At 41.9% G+C, this 26,294-nt stretch overlaps 1 protein-coding gene across 3 annotated transcripts in view; it reads left to right on the top strand.

Annotated features, from left to right (window-relative positions):
* The window catches only part of LOC146867062 (uncharacterized), a 251,555-nt gene extending 228,415 nt beyond the window's left edge, over window positions 1-23,140 (top strand). For all 3 annotated transcript variants that reach the window (XR_014966059.1, XM_085614794.1, XM_085614797.1), the window contains one exon: window positions 22,924-23,140. Coding sequence is in view for 2 of the 3 variants with exons in the window: in XM_085614794.1 (XP_085470920.1) it covers window positions 22,924-23,034 (111 nt within the window). In the remaining variant the exon portion in view is untranslated. The remainder of the gene's footprint in view (window positions 1-22,923) is intronic.
* Window positions 23,141-26,294: the final 3,154 nt, after the last annotated feature.

Here is a 26,294-nt window from a genome sequence, read left to right as displayed (position 1 = left end):
GTTTGGGCTGGACTGTTCCCATGAGCCACAGGGTCAGACTGATTTGCATATAGCCATGTCTGAACTGGGGTGGCAGAGTGGGCTAAAGAACAGTGATGGATTAAACCCAGATCAGTTGACTGGGGGTGAGTGCTTGCAATGTTCAACACTCCGTCCATCATTTCCTTTGGTTTTTGCTTTGTTCGCCATAAGTTGGCAGGGTATGCTCAGACGTGAGTCCCTTGCTCACTTTGCCACTGGATTCAAGCAAGCCTGGCTGAAGACGGCTGAAATGCCAGAAACCGGTCCTAGGAAGCTTGTTTCCGGTCCAGGGAAGACATGACTTGGCAGTTTGGGCTGGACTGTTCCCATGAGCCACAGGGTCAGACTGATTTGCATATAGCCATGTCTGAACTGGGGTGGCAGAGTGGGCTAAAGAACGGTGATGGATTAAACCCAGATCAGTTGACTGGGGGTGAGTGCTTGCAATGTTCAACACTCCGTCCATCATTTCCTTTGGTTTTTGCTATCTATATAAATACAAATATAAATGCATGCATACATATACATATATGCATACATATGCATGTTATGTACATGAAAGTTTGAAAACACTAATAAAAGCAAAGCTAAAAAGCCACCTAATTACAAACAGAATTGCTTTTACTTAAATGAGGGCGAGACCTATTGCATTTTCAATGCTTGTTTACTTTGGTTTCATCAAGAAGGCATTCAGATGTGTCACACATTTGCCATAAATTCTAAATGGTAGCACTCTAGTTGCTCATTAGATCACTGTAGTAAAGCTACTGCTCACCAAGGAAGTCTGCTGCTGGTATTCAAAGTGCATGTTTCAGTCTGCATATCAGAATTTTTTAATGAAAATATGCTCTCAGTATAGCTTATAGATCACCTTCCAAACCTCTGTGGCAAAAGCATGAGAAAATAGTTTTCTCTCAAACATGATTCATGATATCCCAGCAGAAGGCTTTTTCACGTGGTAAAATCACCTTAGAACATACCACAATTCCTAAAATGAGTATGGTACCATCAACAAATGATTTATAATATAACTAAAGTCTTAAAACCTCTATTAACTGCAAAGCTTTTTAATGAGGTGCTCTCATGTATATTGGTCTCAAGATGGCTGCCAACACTTCTTGGATGAAGTGCTGACAGCCAATCAGATCTCACGATGAGATGTGTGGTTAGGCTCCCCCCAGATATATATGTGATTTTACTTTTGATTTTCTCAGGAACTACTGAACGGATTTACACCATTTAAGTAAAAGGCACGAGTCTGAACTGAGGACTACCTTTCTGCCAAATTTGGTGTAATTCTGTTCAGCAGTTCGGGCTGTAGCTGCAGCTAAAGGTCCTATGGGAAATTGCATGGGTAAAGCACGTTTTGGGACCCCCCTTTTTTCTCGGCCCCTGCTACACGAATCATCCCGAGACTTTCAGGATAGAAGCGGACCGGAGCTGGCCAAAAGTTTTGCAAATCTTGCGAAGATTCATCAAACCGTGCCAAAGTTATTGGAAATAGAATGTTGCAGATTTCCTATGGAAAATAGGTCCTAACTATAACTACCTACTGGCGACCGCCAGTAGGTAATATATATATATATCTATATATAATATATATATTTGTGTTAATTTGTAACAAAAAAGTAATTTTTAAGTTAACCTAATGACAAGTGAGAATCGCAAGTAACAAATCACAGATGATGCTCCCAATAGAAATTCTAATAATTATGTAATGAAAATATATGGCACTTAGCCTGATAAAATATTTTAATTCCACCAGTATGGAGTCCATGAAAGCTTGTCAATGAAAACCGCTGATTGAGTAATAGAATTCAACATTGTGGAACTCAGCCACAACAGTGAAATGACAGCAACAGTGTTATATCCTAAGCATTACATTTATGTGTAATCGGCCTAGGTCCTCCTAGCTGCTCAGCCAGAGTGAGAGATGGTAATGGAATGTTGGTGTGACTGTGATGCGTGGAATGCCTGGGTGCCTGAGTGGATGTGTGGATGACAGCTGGAGATGGGCTGAGCAGCTAGGCAGGCTGCTCCTGGTGGGGCTGGTGTATAGCTGGTACATGACTTGTACCTATCTAGAGCTGGCTGGACTAAGATTGTTAATGCCCTGACGTGGATCTAATAAAGAAGACTTGAAACTACTATTGAAAAGTTGGGATTGTTTTTTTCCACAACAGGGCCTTGCATGTATAAAACAAACCTTTAGGCCCTCCAATTTGTGGTACACAAATGTATGTAGGGAAAAGAGACGCATGTTATCTGTGGCCGTTCAAAGCAACAACCCCTCTTCTGTTAGATCTGCTAGGAAAGAGTACGCCAGGGCAATTGAGCAAGCCAAGCGTATTTGGGAAGAAGCGCATTGGCAGGATCTCAAATCTGCCTGCCTTTTGAAAGATACCACACTGTTCTGGGGCCTCATTGACAGAGGCAGTCGTAAGGAAACCGATCCGTTGCCTAACCATATCACGGAACAGCAATGGCATTCACATTTCCTTGGTTTGTACTGTGACGGCGATAGCTCCTTATCCACTAATTGTGAGAAGCCCTCCCCATCCTTGGTGGACCCCTTGTTAGACACTATGCCTGAGGCTGTTAGCTCACTGGACCTTTTTTCGATCAATGAGGTTTCCCTTGCCATCACTGGGTTAGCTTCAGGAAAGGCGGCGGGACCTGACGGCATCACTGGCTATCTCCTCCTGCAGGAACCAAAGCTATGGGCTGATCTCATCTTGCTCATATTGAACTTAGTCGCTAGAGGTCACCCTGTCCCGGATTCTTGGAAGGGTGCTGAAGTGGTAGCCATATTTAAAAAGGGCAATAGGGAGGATCCGGCCAACTACAGGCCAATTAGTCTAATCGACGTAATACAGAAGGTGGTTGGCATGGTCCTCCTTATGAGGGTAAGGTCTTGGATGGACGATGGCAGTGTGCTCTCGCATTTCCAGGCAGGATTTAGACAGACGGTGGGCACGATGGACCAGGTCTTTTGTTTCTATATGATCTATTGGAAAGCAGTGGTCCTCGGGAAAGGTAGCCTATATTTGGCTTTTATCGATCTTAAGACCGCGTTTGACCTGATCCCTCGTGCCAAGCTCTGGCAGGTGTTGTCCGACCTGGGTTTTCCATCTTTGATATTATCAAGCGTCTTCACAAGGGGAACTACGCCAAAATTAGGTGGGGCAATCAGGGCCAGCTGACAGAAAGGGTGGCAGTGAATAGGGGAGTACGCCAGGGTTGTGTGCTGGCTCCAACTTTGGTCTCGCTCTTTATAAATGGGGTGGTTGACCATTTGAGAGAGGACCCATCTGATGCCCCAAACCTGGCAGGGGAGAAATCTCCTACTCTCCTCTTCGCCGATGACACCCTTCTGTTGTCTAAAAGTCCAAGTGGCCTACAAAAACTGCTCGATAGGTTTAGCAAGTTTTGCGATGCACGGTATTTAGTGATAAATACCACCAAAACAAAATTAATGACACTATCCCCATCCAAACATTTTAGGAATGGGATCACACTCAATGGCATGCCACTAGATATTGTAGATTCCTTTGACTACTTTGGCATTAGGATCAACAATAAGATGAAGTGGAACAGCCATTTAGCGAAAATGCTCCTTAACCATAAGAGGGTGGCGGGGGCCTTTTTAAGAGAGCAGCGACTTTCCTTTAGTAGACCAGTTGTTCCGGCCCTTGTGGTCTACGACGGGAAGGCTTTACCCTCAGCATTATACGGGCGGAGCTATGGGGGTTTGAGAATATCAGTGACCTGGAGAGATCTGAGAACCATTTCTACAGAGGACTGGTTTCTCTAGCATCTTCTACCCCCTTGTCACCGCTTCGTGGTGATCTGGGCAAACGCTCTATCAAGGACATAGTAAGACTGCGCCCGTTGCTCTTTTGGGTTCGCTTGAGACACACCCCTGAACTGGCCAGCTTTGCTGCTGCCTTGAATGAGATTATCAACTTAGATACAGGTAACAAGATAAAATGGATCTGCAATCTAAAACAGCTGGCCATAGAAATTGATTATAGGGAGGCATGGTCCAGCCAGATTCCACCCGCAAAGCAAATTATTAAAAAAGCCTATTGGGACTGGGTGAAGGGAGAGGAAGATCGAAACCCCAATCGAGGGATCCTTACTGATCAGTTCCGGGAGCACAAGCCGGACATCAAAACTGAGCAGTATCTCGACTTTATTCAATCTCCACGAGATAGAAAACTATACATGAAGCTCAGGCTAGGAACCCTCCCGCTCAATGCTTTGGTGGTGGGCTGGAAAAAACAGAGCGTTACATCTGCCAACTGCCCCGGGTGTTGTGCCCCCAATGAATCCATCTCCCATTTCCTCTTTGCATGCCCGGCTTGTAGAGCGGCAAGGAGGAAATGGCTTAGCCCAATCTGCAGAAATTTGGGGTTTCTGGATTTTAGGGTGGCGTTGCGTTCTATTCTATCCGATACCTCTACCCTTGCCATGTTTTGCGGGGTAGCTAAATTTTTGGGGTGTGCCTGGTTGACGCGTACCAAATTGTTGAGTCCTAATAAGAGCTAGGCCTCTAGAGAGACATGTGTATTTTGCTCTGTTAAATCAGGAATTGATTTTTATGGTCTTTTTATCTGTACATACTCCTTTTTTTAACCCTATTTTATATTGTCACGTGCTGTATAACGATGGACTTTTACTGATTAATTGATGAATTAATTATGTTCGTACTTTTATGATATTTTTATATCGAATAAAGTGTTACACTACTACTCTACAAAGCTACCAGAGTCTCTATGCAGGGTACAACATTTATTTTGGCGACAGGCGGACCTGGACCCAAGCGTACTTAAGAACTGCACAGAAACCAAGAGACTACTTAGAAAAACCTGTAACCAGCGAAACCACATGAAAATTAAGCAACTACATGATGGAGAATGGAGCAACAGGCATGCCAGCCCCACCAGTGTCCATGTTATCGGACGGCCCCAACAACCGTGTGTGTCCAGCCTGATCGTGCTCCATGGATTTGACCACAGGTATGGTCTATTTGTTAGGGTGTGTCTGAAATACCTTTCACCCTTCCACATCCTTATGTATGTGCTGCTTGGATGTCTCTATAGCGTAAAAGGATTGTGGCTATACAAAGGCGAGTTAAAGACTAACTCTGTGAATGTATTCACTTGTACCACACAGGAGTGGTGTGGTTATGCCAAGTTTGGTGTCTTCATTACGCATGGAAAGCTCTAATTACATCTGACATTTGAGTAATACTATTTGCACTTATGAAATCAGCAAGTGCAGTGTCAGAAGTGGCCCTACGTTATTTGTGCTTTGGAAGTCGTCTGCAGGGAAGTTATGTACTTCACTACAGGTCTGTTACTCAAATGGTCCTGTGAAGTCTCAGCATTAGGACAGATGTGATCATCTAGCGGTCTATGCAGTGTTTCCCAACTTCTACACGTGGGTACAAGAAGAGAGGTGTTATGTTACATCTCTGTGTAGGAGCGTAACGGATCTGGATTCCTCTGTGGTGGGATATATGGACACTTATATATGGTTCAGGCGTTATCAAGAACAGTTTTACAGTTTGCACTTGAGCCTTTTTGAGGTGAGCTTGGAGATTTGCCTACACGGTGTGTAATTTGCCAGGTTTAGCCTGCAGTGTCAACTAAGAGCAAGACATTGACGGTGAGGTATTTCCTGTCTTTGTTTTTTCTCTTGCTTTTGAGGCCTCCTCACATCGATAGCTGTTTAACTGCCTTGTATCTTTTAAAACCCGGCAACTTGCGTGCCTACCTTCTTCCTGCTGGTGGGTTGCGTGTGGTCTCTCCTGCTGCGATGTGCCCTGCGTCATCTGCATTCTGACGTGCAGGGCTGCTTTGGATCAGGCACTGCTTCTCGACTTAAAGGATCCTGTGGTGCATGTACACACCGTGAGCCACTCTGCAGCGACGGGGCAGACGTGCCGCCATCTTGTGTTTGGCGGTTGGGGTCGATTTTTTGCACTTTGCCATCCACGTTGTTTCTGGATTCAGAAATAAAGTTTTATTTATGTCGGATATGGAATCCGGGAGAAAACGGAGTTCGTCTGCTCAGATCAAATATGGATTTGATTACGCAGGAATATGAGGCTGAACGAGTTGAGGAGTCTTCCACAAGTTATTCCTTTTAGGCTTTTTACTCCGTTTCATGTATGTCGGAGTTGCTTTATTTTCTTTTGGACTCTGTCATCTTTTCTCCACCTCACGTTTCACCGATGGATTTCTCTGATGTGTGCATTCTGGAGACCACCCATTTCGCCTGGACTATGGGTAATGTTTTTGATTTGGTTCATTTGGGTGAAGTTGCACTTTTGCTCACGTTTCCATTTTGGATCTATCAAGCTATGGGTACTGCGGTGCCCAGTGACTCTTACGTGCCACGGATTGTACATGTAGTGCTGTCAAGAACTGTAGTTATAGATCTGTAATGTGTTTTTACACATGGCATTCAATTTGTGCAATCTCTATATTTTGTTCTTCCTGCTATACCAGTTTTGGTTTCAGGTGGCGTTCGTTGTACTTGTGTTTTCACAGTGCAGCGATGAATTGTGTGACATCGCACATTAGTGTTGCTTTGGGGTAGAGTTATTATTCGTTTAGGAACTTTTATAAATGTCAAAAGGAAAGTGCAGGTTTGTGCTATAGCTCTTGTGTTTTAGACATTAAATAACTCCAGTGTTTTGGTTCTTGTTGCGCTTTTTATTCCCTTACTTAGGGAGAGTCATGACCCATCACAACTCGGGTGAGTGTTTGCTCACCAGCGTGGCGCACAGGTATACATTGTTCTGCAATATTGAAATTGCATTGTCTACAGTGCCGTATTTCGTGATGCCACAGTATCTGCTCAAAGGATGGGTCCTCCATGTGTTTTGTTGGGTGGTTATCACAGTGTTCCCTCAAAGTTATTATCCTATCATTGTTATAGTTATTGTGTGTAACCCTTTCACAGGGTTGGATATGGATTTATATCCCATTAGCAGTTGTGTGCAGTACTAATGTACAAGCAGGGTATACCCCACTTACAGTTGTGTGCAGTACAAAAGTACAACTAGGTTGTGTGTTTTGGGTGCTAGCCCCTCACACAGGGTTATGGGTCGTTGTTCCATATCATGGAAGTTCCCTTGTATTTGGGATAGATACTGCAGGGTATTTTACCTTTGCCATTACAGTATAGTATTTTACAGCTTGTTTCATAATATTACTATTTGTACTTGTGTCTCTACACTACGCTTCTTAATGCTTTATAATTTTTGGGGGAGGATGGGGAATATTGTTACACATGTATTTTGATGTATTTTTCCCATTTTTTCTGGATTTGTATTGTTCATTCTTCTGAGATGTTTTGCTTTATGTTGCAACCCGGAGTTATGAATTTTACTGCTTACTTGTGTATAGTTATTTTTTTCCTTTAAATTTATTATTGTTGTTTTTATGTAAAGGAAAGGGATAATGTTATATCCTAAGCATTACATTTATGTGTAATCAGCCTAGGTCCTCCTAGCTGCTCAGTCAGAGTGAGAGATGGTAATGGAATGTTGGTGTGACTGTGATGCGTGGAATGCCTGGGTGCCTGAGTGGATGTGTGGATGACAGTTGGAGATGGGCTGAGCAGCTAGGCAGGCTGCTTCTGGTGTGGCTGGTGTATGGCTGGTACCACACTAGGCTGGCTGGATTACAGACTGATGTAACTTGGACTGAAACTGAATAAAGAAGACTTAAATATATATCCTGGTGTCTACCTTCATAGGACACAACAAACAGACTAAACAATATTGGATGACAAGCAATTCAATTGTGATCCAATTGGCTTAGAAATACTATTAATAAGTAGCTATGAAAACCTGAGCAACATACCAAAACACTTTCAATAATGTAGAGTGTGGACTTAATTTACTTTATACACTTTTTTATACAATGGACTACATCTCCCATAATGCCTTATTAGGGGCTCATTGGGCGTTAATGTATGAATGGAAACAATAGAAGGATTAACACTAACCGTGATCAAGACCTCTCTGGTCGAAACCCGTTGGTTAACAATTGGTGTTGGTGATGGCTGAAGTGAAATAAAATAAAAGACCCTGAAAACAGATCTCCTGGAGTGCGAGAATACTTTTCGTTGGAGAAATATTTTCAGAATTTGATTCCTTTCCGCTATACTCACACCGGTCGAGAGCGCACTGATATAGGAATCATTTGTTGGGAGCTGAATTATGAGAGCAGTGTCGCCCGAACCAAAGCCTGGATTGTGCTTGCAAACAGTTGTGAGCAATCAACACTAATGTCCGTGGCACCTTCCTAAATGTGGGGTGGAATACAACTTATCCAATCACTGAGGAGCGAGTGAACCAAGCGACGGAAACAGGCAAGCCAACGGAGAACAACCAACCAATAAGAACCGGAGGATGCCGCTTGAATCGGAGGCAAACCGGGAGGTAAGACGCCGCATACAACACGCTGTTGTTGGGAAGGAAGCAGGCTTGACGTTGAGACAGCAAAGAAATACATGGTGCACATTGAATTGGAGTGCAGCAGCATCCTTAAGCAGGCAACATAGTTGCCAGCAACGCTCAGCGAGTTTGAGAATACTCACACCTTCATTATTAATCATGAAAAAAGCATAAAATAAGTATCATACCAAAGTAATTATCTTTTTCAAGCGGTAATTAACGACTTCATAAGAACTGTTTTGGGAGGCTGAAAGCGCATCATATTAATGCACAGTATATAGTTCGAACAAATCCAAGTTCAAAAAAATATCTACTCATAAGGAAATCACAAAACAAAAGGAAGTGTGATCCTTGATCAACACTATGGATGCAAGAGTTACGAAGAGACAGCAAAGGGCAGAGATGCTTTTCACAAGTAACAAAGAAGAACAATTAAGAAAGAGAATGACAGACACATCGAGAACACAGACCAAAGAGAGTAATCTAAAACAATTATTTTCACATTTGAAAAAGCTTTGAGAAAGGAAATAAATAAAAGATGGGAGGTGATAACGATGGAGAAATACATTTAAGTCAACGGAGTAACAAGAGGCTTACGGATCTTCACCTTGCCTAATCATCCTGATATTAAACCGGAAATGCTAAAAGAATGAGAGAGGAACAACATGCATTGTTCTGGGAATATGATGCAAATTATAATTAAATATGCCAAAAAAGAAGTGGATGAGATGCATAAGGCAACTCAGAACATTGAGGCCCAAATACAATAACTAAGGAAGGAGGAAGAAATCAACCAGTATACAAAAGATATGGAAATAAGATTAGAAAAATATGAAAAAAAAATAGAGGAATTAAAACAAAGAAAATTTAGACAACATGAGAGGGACTATGAAACAGGCACAATGTTCAACTTCGCCAAGAGATTCACAGCTCTTAAAATACAACTACAAGAGAAACAAACAAGAGGCAATGAATCTGATGAGACTGTGAGCGAATCGGATGCGCGGACTTAAGTGAAGGAGAAAGTGGGATGACAGCTACAAGAAAGACCTCTTTTTTAGAGGAAATGAGACTGTTATACATAGATCAAAGACCAGGAAACACGAGCAGGAGAGGGAGAGGACAGGCACAAAGACAAGGGCATGGAAGAGGAAGAACTACCAGCTTATCACGAGGAGAAAACCAAGGAGAGGCCTCAGAAAGCACAAGCAAATATCCTCTATGCAGCAGACAGATGAAATAGATCAAATATTGAAATCAGAATCAGAAAATAATCTTATAATCACCCTGTCGCAACACCCATTAACGGAAAATCAATGTAAAGTTCTCAATAAAGGATTGACGTTTTGCCCTGAGAAACACCACAACCATGTGTAGACAAGAATTGATGTATATAAATTCATTCGAAAATTGAAATTGGCTAAGTTCTTTGCGAGACACAAAACAATACCAACTACTAATTCTGAAGAAACAACACAGATCATAAGTATATCCAGTGATCAAAACTCAGATTTGAAAACAATGTAGGACCTAACTCATAACTTACAGGATGATGATATGCCTGAATCAGACATACTTAAAGAACTAGGCGTCGATCCCACAAGCAGGGACAAGACACATTTTAGACCAAAATCAAAGATTTGCCCAACTTGATTCCGGGCCATAGAATTGATTCATATCATGAATTAATAACATTAGATTTCGAAAACTTGAATACCAAGATACATGCCAAACGAGAAGAGAACCTTACATAAGTGGAAAGGAACGACCTCCAGGAATTGATGAATAATCATGAGAAAGAAATTAAACCAGCAGATAAAGTCGGAAATATTGTGCTAATGGACAAGATACAATACAAAAAGAGGCCTAATGACAACTAAATGTTACGATGAATTACAAAAAATTGAAACAAAATCCTATCAATGAATTAACACTTTGGGGCCGATACTGATCTCACTCGGAAGGGCTCCAAAAGCGATCCGGCCGTAAAAAGTACGAGCCGTACGCGTGTTTACCGACTGACTCGTACAGCTGTATGAGCGATCAAGTACGATGCGAGCACCGTGAAAATTATCGACTGACTCGTTTCCGGGTCCGAACCGCTCCGTACGCCTCGTCCGTAAGCGAACCATGCAGTGCAATGGAGGCGAATTCCGACCAAGCCAGTACGATGCACGTGCCGGACAGCTGGATCGAGCCAAAGCTTCTGGCTCACAAAACGTCTGGGAAACTGCTTTTGGGGGTCCACGTCGGACTCCCCGTCACCCGCAGCCTTACAACTCGGACACAGGGGGAGACCCAAGGGTCTCCCCAACACAGGCATGTATGGTACAGATGGCACCGGTGCATACCCACTGTAGGGGGCGCCCTTGTGCGAGAAATACCCATTCAGTCAATGAGAGCCCATGTACGCGTCATACGACCAGCTCCCATTGACTTCTTTGGGAGTCCGACCGAACTGAGTCCGGAAGCATGCGGCCGCATCGTACTCGTTTGGAAAACACTCCGGATCTGGCTTGGTGGGAGAGCTTTCCGACCCAGATCGGAATCGGCCCCTGAGTTTGCATGATAGGATAGACTCATGGCAAGAGAGAGGTCTGCTAAGTAATGAGGAAGCAAAGTTTATGAAAAGAGACAGTCCTACAATCCCCACAATTTAATTCCTCCCGAAAGTGCATAAGACACTGGTAAACTCACCTGGGAGACCGATGATTTCAAGCAGTGGTAGCCTATATGAACCAATCTTGGACTATGTTGATTACTTTCTAGCGCCTATGGCAACACCATTGAACACTTATATAAAGGACACTGGCAACTTTTTGAGGATTTTGAAAAACACACATTGGCAGGATGGGTATCTCCTTGTCACTATCTACGTGGTATCCCTCTATACCTCTATTAACCATGAGATGGGATTAGGCGCACTTGAATATTTCCTATGTCAAAAAGACATTAAATACCTGAAACGTTCCACAGTGATTAAGGAGATGGCTGAAATATGTCTCAGAAATAACATCTTTCTATTTGATCAGCAACTGTAGTGCCAGATCTGTGGATCTGCTATGTGAGTTTCCTTGTCTCCAACCTACGAAAAATTCACCATGGGGTGGTGGGAGAAGACGGTGGCTTGGGGAGAAGAGAAGGACCAACACACAGACAAAAATATTGCTGTGGCTCATCGACAATCTTTTTGCCATATGGAATGGCACGACTGATGAATGTATTCAGTATTTCAATTTGTTGAACAAAAATTATACAGGTTTGAAATTCACGTATCACATCAGCACAACAATTGTTCAATTCCAGAATTTACAAGTAAACATAGACCAAGGCATAATCAAGACTACAGTATATTGCAAGCCTACAGCAATAAACAGTATCTTACATGGCTTTAGCTTTCATTCGAATTCCCTAATCAAGAGCATACCATATGTGGAGTTGCTAAGAATGAAACGGAACTGCTCAGATGAGAAGGATTTAGAAATAAAAAATAGAAGAAACAGCGTGTAAATACTGGAAGAGAGGATATAAACCAGCATATGTTAAGGGAAGGCAAAAGCAAGGTAGCAGACAATATCTCGGGTACAAACAGTACTGACAAGAAAAGAAAAAAGCAATGAGACACAGAAAAAGATCAATTCACAGATCAGATTGATTCTAACCTACAGTAAAGAAAATCATGTAATTATCAGGATTATGAACAAACATTGGAATATCCTCATGAAGGACCCTTATATACATATATATATATTTACCATCAAAACAGTCCACAATAAAGGGCACAATTTGCACAGCTGGTGCATGCGTCAGGGCTGGACTATCCCCGAAAACATATTCTCCAACGAAAACTAAAATAACGCTGCTCTCCCCAGGCAATTTCCAGTTCTTTATTGAAAGCCAACTCACTCAACCTACGTGTTTCAACCACACTGGTCTTGATCACGGTAAATTATATATAAAAATTGTACAAATTAATATGATCTACTGGCGGTCGCCAGTAGATAGTTATAGTTAGGACCGAGTTCCCATAGGAAATCTGAAAATTCTATTTTGAATAACTTTGGCGCCGGTTGACTTATCTTCGTGAAATTTTCAAAACTAATGGGACGCTTCGCTCAGCTCCTACCCTGAAAGTCTCGGGTGATTCGTCAAGCGGGGGCTGAGAAAAAAGGGGGGTCCCAAAACGCGTTTTCCCCATGCATTTTCCCATAGGACCTTTAGTCGAAGGTATAGACTGAACAGAATTACTTGAAATTTGGCAAAGAGGTAGTCCTCAGGTCAGGCATGTGCCTTTTGCTTAAATGGTGTAAATCCGTTCAGTAGTTCCTGAGAAAATCAAAAGTAAAATCACATATATATCTGGGCGGAGCCTAACCACACATCTCATCGTGAGATCTGATTGGCTGTCAGCACTTCATCCAAGAAGTGTTGGCAGCCATCTTGGGACCAATATACATGATAGCACCTCATTAAAAAGCATTGCAGTTAATAGAAGGTTTTAAGACTTTAGTTACATTAAAAATCATTTGTTGATAGTACCATACTCATTTTAAGATTTGTGGTGTGTTCTAAGGTGATTTTACCATGTGAAAAAGCCTTCTGCTGTGATATCATGAATCATGTTTGAGAGAAAACTATTTTCTCATGCTTTTCCCACAGAGGTTTGGAAGGTGATCTATAAGCTAACTGAGAGCATATTTTCTGTAAATTCACATGATCTTTCTCAGTCATGTGAGAATGAAGTCTGACATTCTCAGTAAAACATGTACATCCAACAAGGGCAGAGACTGTCAGTTGATTCCTTTGTGTTCTACTGCAGCTTCCCAGAGTGTTCTAAAGAACAACTAGAGCGCTAACAGTCCTACTTATGACAAACGTATGGCACACCTGCAGCCATCTTGGTTGCAATAAAGTGGTAATTCTTAAAACATTTAATTTAAAAAGGAACAAAATGAGGGGGTTCATTTTGCCATAGAAAGTATGATTAGTGCTGCAGAAAGAAAAATTAGGGCACATTTTGAGTGACTTCTCAAATCCTCTTCTATTTCATTAAAAAATTCTGACATGCAGACTGAAATACCAGCAACAGACTTCCCTGGTGAGCAGTAGCTTTACTACAGTCATCTAATAAGCAACTAGAGTGCTAACATTCTGAATTTATGGCAAATTTGGGACACATCTGAATGCCTTCTTGATGGAATCAAAGTAAAAAACTGAAAGTATTTCCTACTGAGGAGACTGTAGTAAATGAGGAAATTAGGAAACATCATAACTAATAAGTCTCCGAAAATGGCCACCAGAAACAAAAGAGCCCAAATGTAGCCCAAATATCACCCAGATGTAGCCCAAGTATAGCCCAATGACAGAATGTCCCAGAGTGTTCTAACGAACAACTAGAACGCTAACAGTCTTACTTATGACAAAAGTATGGCATACCTGAAGCCATCTTGAATGGAATAAAGTGGTAACACTTAAAACATTTAATTTACAAAGGAACACAATGAGGGGATTCATTTTGCCATAGAAATTATGATTAGTGCTGCAGAAAGAAAAATTAGGGCACATTTTGACTTCTCAAATCCTCTTCTATGTCATAAAAAAATTCTGACATGCAGACTGAAACATGCACTTTGAATACCAGCAGCAGACTTCCCTGGTGAGCAGTAGCTTTACTACAGTGATCTAATGAGCAACTAGAGTGCTAACATTCTGAATTTATGGCAAATTTGGGACACATCTGAATGCCTTCTTGATGGAATCAAAGTAAAAAACTGAAAGTATTTCCTACTGAGGAGACTGCAGTAAATGAGGAAATTAGGAAACTTCATAACAAATAAATCTCCCAAGATGCCCACCAGAGACAAAAGAGCCCAAATGTAGCCCAAATATCACCCAGATGTAGCCCAAGTATAGCCCAATGACAGAATGTCCCAGAGTGTTCTAACAAACAACTAGAGCGCTAACAGTCTTACTTATGACAAAAGTATGGCACACCTGAAGCCATCTTGATTGGAATAAAGTGGTAACACTTAAAACATTTAATTTACAAAGGAACAAAATGAGGGGGTTCATTTTGCCATAGAAATTATGATTAGTTCTGCAGAAAGAAAAATTAGGGCACATTTTGACTTCTCAAATCCTCTTCTATTTCATAAACAAATTCTGACATGCAGACTGAAACATGCACTTTGAATACCAGCAGCAGACTTCCCTGGTGAGCAGTAGTTTTACTACAGTGATCTAATGAGCAACTAGAGTGCTAACATTCAGAATTTATGGCAAATGTGTGACACATCTGAATGCCTTCTTGATGGAAACAAAATAAAAAACTGAAAGTATTCCCACTGAGGAGACTGCATTAAATGAGGAAATTAGGAAACTTCATAACAAATAAATCTCCCAAGATGGCCACCAGAGGCAAAAGAGCCCAAATGTAGCCCAAATATCACCCAGATGTAGCCCAAGTATAGCCTAATGACAGAATGTCCCAGAGTGTTCTTAAGAACAACTAGAGTGCTTACTGTCTTACTTATGACAAAAGTATGGCACACCTGAAGCTATCTTGATTGGAATAAACTGGTAACACTTAAAACATTTAATTTAAAAAGGAACACAATGAGGGGGTTCATTTTGCCATAGAAATTATGATTAGTGCTGAAGAAAGAAAAATTAGGGCACATTTTGAGTGACTTCTCAAATCCTCTTCTATTTCATTAAAAAATTCTGATATGCAGACTGAAACATGCACCTTTAATACCAGCAGCAGACTTCCGTGGTGAGCAGTAGCTTTACTACAGTGATCTAATGAGCAACTAGAGTGCTAACATTCAGAATTTATGGCAAATGTGTGACATATCTGTATACCTTCTTGATGGAATCAAAGTAAAAAACTGAAAGCATTTCCTACTGAGGAGACTGCAGTAAATGAGGAAATTAGGAAACTTCATAACAAATAAATCTCCCAAGACGGCCACCAGACACAAAAGAGCCTAAATGCAGCACAAATATCACCCAGATGTAGCCCACATGTAGCCCAATGACAGAAGTGTGCAAAACACTTATTTTTTGTGTATTTGCAGTTTTATATAGTGCAGACTTGTCAGGTATTGGAATGCTTTACATGAGCATTGGTTACATCACACAAGATCAAATTCATTTTGGTTGTAGACATGGGGAGATTAAGTGATTTGACCACAATCACAGAATGTTGAGCTGAAGCAGAAACACCAACCTGGTTCCCCAGTTGCAAAGTCTGCAGCTCTGCAAGTAACACCACATCCTCTCGCCAAGGTGCAACATTTAATCAAGTGGTCAACTGGATAAAAAAACATAAAGATTACAAATAATTTAAAAGTTCTTTGTCGCTATTTGAAAACTCAGAAAATATGTCCTCATTTTAGTTTTTTAGAGCACTAACCATAATTTTAATGCAAATAAGACCCTCTCATATATGTAATTTCTAAAGGAAATACTCTAGGTATTACAGTTTTGATTACATCAAGATGACGTCAGGCATTCCACACTTTTGTAATAAATATAGAATGTTAGCAATCCAGTTGTTCATTGGGATACTGTTGAGAGGCAGAGGCCAGGGGCACCGACTCTGAAAATTGAAGGCAGGTAGGAGAGTGCAGAGGCAACAATTTGACCACACTGGGCAGGCAGGAAGGGCAGTGGCAGCACAACAGACTATGGAGGACAGTGGAAAGGGGGGCAGGGGCAACAAACCAACAATACAGGACTGGCAAGAGAGGCTGTGGCAATATAATAGACCATTGTGGGCAGAAGGAAGAGGCAGTGGTAGTACAACCATACATGCCAACAGACCCGTTTCAGCCAGGAAACGTCCAATGTTTTTAAGCTCAAATGGGCTTTATTTGATCTGTCTCCTGTATACAATCTCCTCTTTTTCAATGTAACTCAAAGGGGAAAATCAATACCCCAGTTTTTTTTCAAAATCTCCCTCTTACCAAGTTCAAAATGTTCACAAGTATGGTACATTGAATCATGGTAGGCAGGAGGAATTGGGGTAGGGACATGGACTCGGAGAACAGAGGACAGGAGGGACATGGAGAGGTGCACCAAACTGACCCTACAGGGCAGGCATCAGGGTTTGCAGCAGCACAATACACCACACAGTGCATGCGGGACGGGAGTGCAGCACAACAATCCATAGACAGCAATAGTGAGGGGACAGGACCATGCACATGGACAACAGAGAACAGATGGGAAAGAGGCAATGGTAGCTAGCTGACCATAATGGACAGACAGGAGAGAAAGCTGCAGTATAACAGACCATAAAGGGCAGGAGGGACGGATCAGGGGCATTACAATGGAACAGACAAGCCAGGAGGGAGGGAATAGGGGGCCTGCACATGGAAACAGAGGGCTGTGGGGCAAGGTGGCAGGGCAGGAGCAGCAAGATGACCATGGAGGTCAGGCAGGATGGGCACTAGAAACAAGACACACCATGGAGAGCAACAATGAGACTATGGTGGCATACACACAGACCATGGAGGGAAGGTGGGAGGGGGTCAGGGGCAGCTAGCTGACCACACAGGGAAGGTGGGAGGGGCCATGGCAGGACAGAAGACCATGCATGGCAAGCGGGAGGGTTAGTGGCAGCACAATGGCTATGATGGGCAAGAAGGAGGGTACAGGGGCATGCACAAAGGACCATGGAGGATAGAAGGGAGGGTCAGGACCTGGGCACAGACAAGAGAGTTCAGGGGAAGGGGCCTCACAACAGACCGTGCGGGACAGGCAGGAGGAGCAGTTGCAGCACAACAGATCAGGGAGGGCAGAAGGGTGTGGCAGTAAAATGGACCATGGAGGACAGGAGGAAGGGGATAGGGGCATGGCATGTGGACAGGCAGGGTGGAGGTGGCAGGGACAGGTTACAGTCATCTGACAATGCTAGGCAGGTGGGAGGGGAGTGGCCGCTCAACAGAACACTCAGAGTAGATAGGAGTGGCAGGTCCATGGAACATAGTGGGCAAAAAGGATGGAGCAGGGGCATGCACAAAGACATCGGAGGGCAGGGGGGAGGAGAATAGGGGTAGCAAGCTAAGCACAGAGGCTAAGCAGGAGGTCAATGATGGGCCATAGAATTGGGCAATGGAGGGCAGGAGGAGTGGACTGGTACATCATGCTAAATGGAGGGCAGTGGCAGCACATCAGTCCATGCATGGCAGGAGGGAGGAGGCTAGTCCATGGATTCAGACAACAGAGGATAGGGAGGAGGTGGATGGGGCAGCAAGCTAACTGTTCAGAGAAGGTGGGTATTAGGAACTTTACTGTTTTTAAAATGTGTGTCTATGCGAACTACTTAAAATATGAACAAGTATGCAGCATAATCTCACTTTTATTCAGGAAGAAGAGGACGTTTGTGACTGTGACTCCGGGCTCACTTGGCAGAAACACCCCCTGACCCTCCACCCCCATCGCAAAATGTAATGCCCGTGAAAAGGGTAGGTGGACGCAGTGTTATATAGAACATAGTCCTGAGAGCACGATTGAAAATGAAAACTAGATGTAGTATATGGTATAAACTATGCACCAAAAAGTGTGATATAAGATGAACCGGGGCGTGAAATACAATATGCAATACATTGTGCTCAATGACAGATTCATTGGAGAGCGCGAGATAGCACAGGCAGAGTGTCATAGCATACGCACTAGCTGGTGGAATACAACACAGAGGTGTGAGGCAATCGGCGGGCACTGGTGGGTGTAACACAGCATTGGGCTCAGCCAGGAGCACGCTGTGACTCTCAAGTGAGGTTCGTCTCCTTTCCAGAAAGTAAAATAAAAAGTATTACACATCCGGCGGTGGATGTGTTTTTTATTAAACGTGAGGGGGGTTTCTTGCATAGTTTGGTTGAATTTTTGTCGAATCCCCTTTGAATGGCTTGGTGTGCGTGTATATTAAATGTGCCCGTCAATAGCTACCCATGTTTGTATAAATAAACAACAAGGGTGTCTACTTGGAGAGTACCCACCGGCGGGGGCGCCGGGATTAGGCACGGTAGGGCGTCAGACACGTCAGAGCTTCACTAGCTGTGTAAATACATTCCATGTGGATTCATTCTATGCATAGTCGCCTTTTAATGAATATCACATAAATCGTCATGGTGATAGGTACATACGGTTTGTCCAGCATGTCCTAGGTGTTTCTATAAATATATATATATTTTTAAAATAATAAAAAACAAAGGCCGGCCCCGGGGGATGGGGTCCCCGGAGCCATAAGTGGCCTGAGGAGGAGGGCAACGCAGCCCCCTCCTAAAGAATTTAAATTAAAAAAAGGCCATGATTCGGGGGTTGGGGTCCCCTGGGCCGATTAAGGCCTTGGGAGGGCCAAATTAATTTTTTTCAACAAAAAAAATTAGGGTGCAGGCCCTGGGGGATGGGGTCCCCAGGTCCAGTAAATTAGAAAAAGAAGGGAGGCCACACAGCCCTCCTTCTTAAAAAAATGAAATAAATAAAAGAACGGCATCGCGCTGGAGGCCACGCCCCCTCCTTGCAGCACTCTGCAAACGCGCCCCCTGGCCAGTTGTATGTTGGGGAATTAATTCCCCTTCAATACTGAGGGTCCCTGAGGGCCAACTAGCCCAACAGGTATCACCAGTGTGAGCCAGGGAGCTGCGTTGCAGACAGGTGTTCTGAAGCCACGCCCCTTTTTACACCTCTATGCAACGCAGCTCTGTGGCGCTTACTGGAGGTACCTAGTGAGCTAGTTTGACCCTAGGGACCCTTAGGATTCAAGGGGACTTAATCTCTCAACTTAGAATGGCCACAGGGCGCGTTTACACAGTGGTGAAGTGAGGGGACGGGGCCTGAGGTGACGTGTGCAAACACGCCCTGTGGCACGTTTTAAGAGGTAGTTTTAATCCCCTGCCCTATTATATACTAGGGGCTTACAGAGGAGGTCATGCTGATCACAGGGGGACCCCAACGCATAGTGTTCCCTAGTGTATGTAGGTGTTTTCACTGTATTCTGAGTGTCTTTTAACATAGCACTGGCTCTAGGACTGGTTAGTCAGACTCAGTTACCACCAGTATCCGTCTGAAAAAGATGAGGGTACAGGATGATTTTGCAACAAGGCTTCTTTCTGCTCTTCTGTTTGTTCCTTCTGCACGTTATCCTTCTTCCTGCACTTTTCTTCGTCTTTGAGGACTTCTGTTGCTTCTTTCTGCATTTTTTTTTTCTTTCTGTGCGTTTTTTCTCCTTTCTTCACATGTCCTATCTCTGTAGTCATAGTTAGAAATTAGCATTTAAAAAACCTTTGAAATTCACTGAGAAATCATAGGTTTCAGGCACGTTATAGTTAGGAATTAGCATTTAAAAAACCTTAGAAATTCACTGTAAAAACCATAGGTTTCAGGGGCGTTATAGTTAGCTGGACTTTTCACTCGTACAAAACCATTGAAATTCCCCCGTTATAGTTAGTTCAGCTAACTATAACTCGCGCGCCCGCAATGCACTGCTGATGACGTCACATATTACATCACTCATGACATGGTCAGTGACATCACTCATGACATCACTGATGACATCATGATGGTTTTTTCAGTGAATATATATATATATATTTATTATCTACTGGCGGTCGCCAGTAGATAGTTATAGTTAGGACCGTGTTTCCATAGGAAATCTCAAAATTCTATTTTGAATAACTTTGGCGCCGGTTGACGAATCCTCGCGAAATTTTCAAAACTAATGGGGCGCTCCGTTCAGCTCCTACCCTGAAAGTCTCGGGGTTATTCGTCAAGCGGGGGCCGAGAAAAAAGGGGGGTCCCAAAACGCGTTTTCCCCATGCATTTCTCCATAGGACCTTTAGTCGCAGCTACAGCCCGAACGGCTGAACAGAATTACTTGAAATTTGGCAGAGAGGTAGCCATAAGGTCAAGGAAGTGCCTTTTGCAAGTCTGGTGTAAATCTGTTCAATATTTCCGGAGAAAATAGCATTTAAAAGCATATATATATCTATACGCGTGCAGGGTGCGCGCACCGTGCGAGCACCCTAACGTGCGCGAGCGTAATTCTGATTGGTGGTTACATGTTAGTCAACGTTCGAATCGGTCGAAATCAGGAAGTGTCGGCCGCCATTTTGTTTGTTTTCAGAGCGAGAGTGAAAAAGGAAGGTGGCGAACGTGAAAAGGGGGCAGGGTAGAGAGTTCCTGACCCCCTAGCCTTTGTCAGGGGGTCCCTGAAGGACCCCGAAGGCCCCGATTTTTTAAATCGTGGGGGTGCGCGCACAGCGCGCGCACCCTGAAAAATCCCCCCCCAAATTTTTGTATTTTTTTTTTAAATCGCAGGGTGAAAACCAAAAAAAAAAAAAATCATTTTTAATACGTAGTTTATTGTAAAATAAATATATAAAAAAAATAATAATACATAAATAAATTAGCATTTAAAAAAACCGTACAAATTCACTGAAAAAACAATAGGTTTCACACACGTTATAGTTAGGAATTAGCATTTAAAAAACCTTGCAAATTCACAGAAAAAAACATAGGTTTCACACATGTTATAGTTAGGTGGATATTTCACTCGTAAAAAACCAATGAAATTCCCCCGTTATAGTTAGTTCAGATAACTATAACTCGCGCGACCGCCACTCTATCACAAGGATGATGTCATCAGTGATGTCATGAGTGATGCCACTGACCATGTCATGAGTGATGTAATATGTGATGTCATGTGCAGTGGATTGCGGGCGCGCGAGTTATAGTTATCTGAACTAACTATAACGGGGGAATTTCATTGGTTTTTTACGAGTGAAATATCCACCTAACTATAACATGTGTGAAACCTATGGTTTTTTCTGTGAATATATATATATATATATATATACACATATACCAATAGCATAAAATTTATGTTAAGAAAATTCTATTATTAATTAAAACCTTCAACTATTTAAACTTCCATTTCCCACTCTAGTCAATGCAACAGTGGGGAAAGTGTTTTGATAGCGGAGGGGTAAAAATCACTATTCCCACTCCAGTAAGTGCAACAGTATGGAAAGTGTTGGCCAGCGCAGGGATAAAAATGCCTATTCCCACTCCAAGGAGTGCAACAGTAGGGAAAGTGTTGGATAGAGGAGGGGTAAAAATTACTATTCCCACTCCAGTGAGTGTAACAGTAGGGAAAGTGATGGCTAGCGGAGGGACACAATTTACTATTCTTGCTCCAGTCAGTGCAACAGTAGGGAAAGTGTTAGATTGCAAAGGAATACAAATTAGCATTCCCACTCCAGTTGATTAAAAACAAAAAATAAACAAAATATCAACAACAACAAATATTTAAAAAAACAAAATATATTTAAAAAATATATAAATATGTAAAAAAATAAAATACTTAGATATTTAATATTTAAAAAATTAAAACATATCATTTTAAATACCTACTAATATTATATTAAATACAAATTAAAAATATTTTTCAAACAAACATTTTTAGTTTGAAATTATTTATAAACAAAAACATTATTACATACATGTATTGTATTACATCCCACCCTATAACACCACACAATCCACAACCCACATCTAAATTAAAAATAAAATGTACTTCCATAATTAATATAATTAATGATCAATTAAATAAATATTATTAATTAAAAAACAAATTAAAACACAACAATTAATTAACTTCCCACACTACCCTATATAAACCCCACATCCACACCTAAAATTAATTACACAATTTCCATTTTTAATTTTCAATTATTTAATATTAATTAACAACTAATTAATAATTAATAAAAAATAAATTACTGCCCACAATTAACACTATAAAATCTCAATTAAATCAATTTTATTAAATAAAACAAGATCAATAATGTATTATAATTAAATTACTTCCCACCCTATTCCCCTATAAACCCACCACCCACTACAGAACTAAAAAAAGCAAACTTTTATTAAAATAAAATTGATAACTAATAAAAATGTAACACATTTATTAAAAAAACATAAACAATACTTATACAAAAGAATACATCACATACATTTAAAATATATACTAAAATACATAACACTAATTAAAAAGTCAATATTTTAAACAAGTATAGTTTTGCAAACTATATTAATGACTTCTATATTTATAAAAACGATATTTCCTACCTTCAAATCAATTTTATTGACAACGATATTCTTGCTGTCGATATTTCTGACTCACAATATTTAGGACTCGATATTTCTGTAGTTCGATATTTCCAACTTGATGTTTTGTCTGCACACCGTTAATAATGTTGATATCTGTCATTTACTGGGGTACATTGATTTCTCTATGGATTATTGAATGTGTTTCTTTGAAACAAATTTCACTAATCTATATGCTTGTCTTATAATAAGTGTTTTGACGTTTTATTTGATGTTCATTTTACCTGATATGGTTTCCCTTTGTTCTTTCGCAGGGTCGGATCAGAAGCAAGACTATTAAACGGAAAGTGGGAAAACATCTGTTTCACCCGAAGAAAGAGGAAGTGCTGTTCCTTGCTATTGTTCAAATGGGACTGCCTCTATAGTTGTTGCTGTTGTTTTCTAGTACAATGACTCTTGGGATTTGTAGTCTTTCGTATTTCTTATGTTATAAGGCTGCTGAGCGGAAATTAAAGGAAGAGTAAAGCATAATCCTCGCCTCCACGTCCTAATAGAATTGAAACTTTCCTTCACAATAGATAGGACATTTTATATTCTCTTGTAAGGGGCAGTGGGCAAAGTTTTACCGTTCCCAAAAAAAGTTTGGTAAAGTCAGGAACTTTGTCACTGATGAAGCCAGCCAAACTATCCCAACTTCATTTGACTTTGCCCAAAGCAAAATTACACCCCCAAGCACCACAGCAATTCAGGATTTCCTGCTTAAGGGTGAGGAGTGGGTGAAGCATCCTATATTCTCGATGACTTCTTGCTGCAAGCCTACCAACACAGGTGTGATGGGTAGAGAGGAGATGTAGAAACATAGAGGTGGAACTCATTGGACAGCTTGAGCGGAAGAGGTCACGTTTTTTGCAAGTTAGCAATATTGGGTTAGAAGGTGCTAAGTACAGCAGTGATCTGGAGCAGGGGGCGCTGCCTGGAGGCACTTGCCAGCTTTTTTCTCTTGTACTGCCTCATGGCTGCTTGTGGATCCTTTCAGCAGTGGGAACGGTCTCCCATTGCCTCAAAGGACCCTAAAGCCTCCCCTTTACTTTTCTGAAAGCTTCATAGGGACAAAATTCACAAACTTTTTTTTTTTTAACCTGCAAATTAGCAAATTGTTTGTATTCGATGCTTTGCACTTGCCTACCTGTAATTCAACCACACCTTCCCCCTACCATCATTAGTAGTAATAGCAACAGTCACGCATCGTTCATTTTTCATTGTTAAGCAGTAGCAACTCCTTCACACCGTACTGACCCATTCACCACTCCATCTCTTCTATTCAAATGACAATGAACTAAGGATACCTAGAAAAGTGATATCACTTTCTTTTCAGGCCAGAGTGGATGAGGGTAGCAGTACCAGAGAGTTGACTGTGAGCCAAAATGCAGGTCTCAATATTCCCAATTTATTGAAGATGTTTTTCTTTGCTCATTCTTCAGTACAGCTTTGCCTCGTATTACAAATTTTTCGAATTAGCTTCATTGTAAAAGTGATAGAGGAACTGCTGTCAACCACCACTCTATCTGTGAGGGGTAATCTACAGAGCTCTCTGAAAGTAAAATACGGCATTGCTTACACACTTGGAGAGACCCATTATTACTGTCTCAAGCACAATCATGGTATAGTCATCTTAAACTGATCAAAGACCCTATTTTGTGAGAAAACCGAGATTTATAACACTGCTATGTGTTGTGAAGACTCCAAGAGACAGTTGGAGCCCTCCTCTTGTTTGTGTCACCTCCGCTTTCAAACGTCTACACTCCTACTGTATACACATCATAGTAAAGACCTGACCTACAAAAGGAGATCTTAAAAATATGTAGGCATACTTTGCAATTTCTTGCGTGGAACATATTTTAAATCGATGACAACCTTCTAATGATCACATACATATCTTACTTTCTGTATATTAAAATGGTACTGCTTTTTTTCCTATGCTGTAGTCCAAACAGAAGGTACATTTATGCCACTGTGAAAATGGTAGTAAATATTTCAAAAATTCACTGCAACATGCCAGGGGCCATGTATTACAAAGGTCCCAATGATGAATTGCACGGTACTGAGGTAATTTTACGTCACTGTAAATTTGCATGTGAATTTACTGTTACCATGTGATAAAATAACACAGTACTGTGCAATTATGAGTAAAAACCCATTAAATAGCGAATTACTGGGCAAATTTGTTCCGGATATAAAAACACACGGAATTTGCCATACAATGGAGATTTTCCACATACATTTACCACTGTGTTGAGCAAGGTACCTGGGGTTAGGATGAGTGAGGAGCGTGAGGGGGATATGGGTGGAAAGGAGAAGTTTATTTCTAACATGGCAAGGTTAGATTAAAAGTGTAATGAGACTTAGCTGCATCCACAGCCAAAGTCTCAAGACATTTGTACAAGGATAGGAGGAATCCAGTCTAGCCTGCCGACATCTGATTTTCTTTGAGAAACAAGATTTACAATGCCTCACAAGAGAGAAAGATGAAATAAACAGAGAAAACAGTGTTAGAAACTGCAAACCAAGAAAGACAAAAAAAAATAAGGAGGAGAATATCCAGAGGAAAAAATGAGAAGCTGGTAAGAGTACTAAGGAGGCTGAATTCACTGACTGTCTGAGAGGAGATCTGATTTGAATCCTACGCCCCGGTTCCCATCCCCTGCCGGACTTAGCTGTCATTGCTTGCCTGTGACTGGCACCTGTTGTGGTAGGCCTACCTGCTGCAGGGCTCTGCTGGCTTCCTCTCCCTGCGGCTTGATACCTGGGACCTGGGTCTAGTCTTGAATACCCAGAGTAGATATGCTCTAGACAACTTGGGCCCAAAAGATGAGGATTGTTCAGAAGCTACTCTGCCCAGACGAAGCCATATACTGGATTGCAGTTGAGCCCATAATCGAGGACCCTCGTTTTGCCTACCTGTTGTTGCAGCCTGGGATTTGGTGTGACACGCTGGGAAGGAGACTACACTCCCCAGCAACCCCTGCTGCTACGAGGCACTGGAGCATTGGAGCACCAGAAATTCTACAGAGGAGTCCTGTAGCGTCAAGCCCGGGCCAAGGGAGTTCCTGTCTGCGCCCGTCCGCGTCTGGACAAGGCTGGGCTGGGCCACACCTCTTTCAACAGGAGCAGCTGAAGTCTGAGGTAAGAATTGTTTCGGCCTTATTTGTTTAACATGGGTTAAACAAACAGTTTCTACAACTGCTACGCATCCTTCTGTCACTATTGACAGTATGTTGGAGAGGTTGGTTGACATTTTATTCCCAAACTGAAGCTATTTCAGATGCAGAGTTGCCCCTCTTTGATGCCCTTTGCCCTAGGGTTGATGATATAATAGATGGGAAACTTAAACCCCTGTTGGAGCGTTTGGAACACATGGAGGGCCTCATAGGCAGGATTCACAGTCATGTTGTGGCCACGGATACATGTGCTACTCGTGGGCGGTAGTTACCACCTGACTAGTGTTCCACTTCTACATAGTCCTCCTCAGGGTACCTCTACACAAAGAACTGCACCACATTTTATTAGTTGTACTTAACGGGGCGACCCCCAGCTGTTAAACACCAGGGCAGTTCAAAATTCTGTAAGCAGTGGAGACCAGCCTGCACTAACACAGAATGGTTTGGCTACAGCCCTTAATACTAAA

The sequence above is a fragment of the Triturus cristatus genome, chromosome 1_2 (assembly GCF_964204655.1).
Source record: "Triturus cristatus chromosome 1_2, aTriCri1.1, whole genome shotgun sequence".
In the NCBI taxonomy this organism is placed as follows: Eukaryota; Metazoa; Chordata; class Amphibia; order Caudata; family Salamandridae; genus Triturus; species Triturus cristatus.
This window is presented reverse-complemented; position numbering and strand designations above follow the sequence as displayed.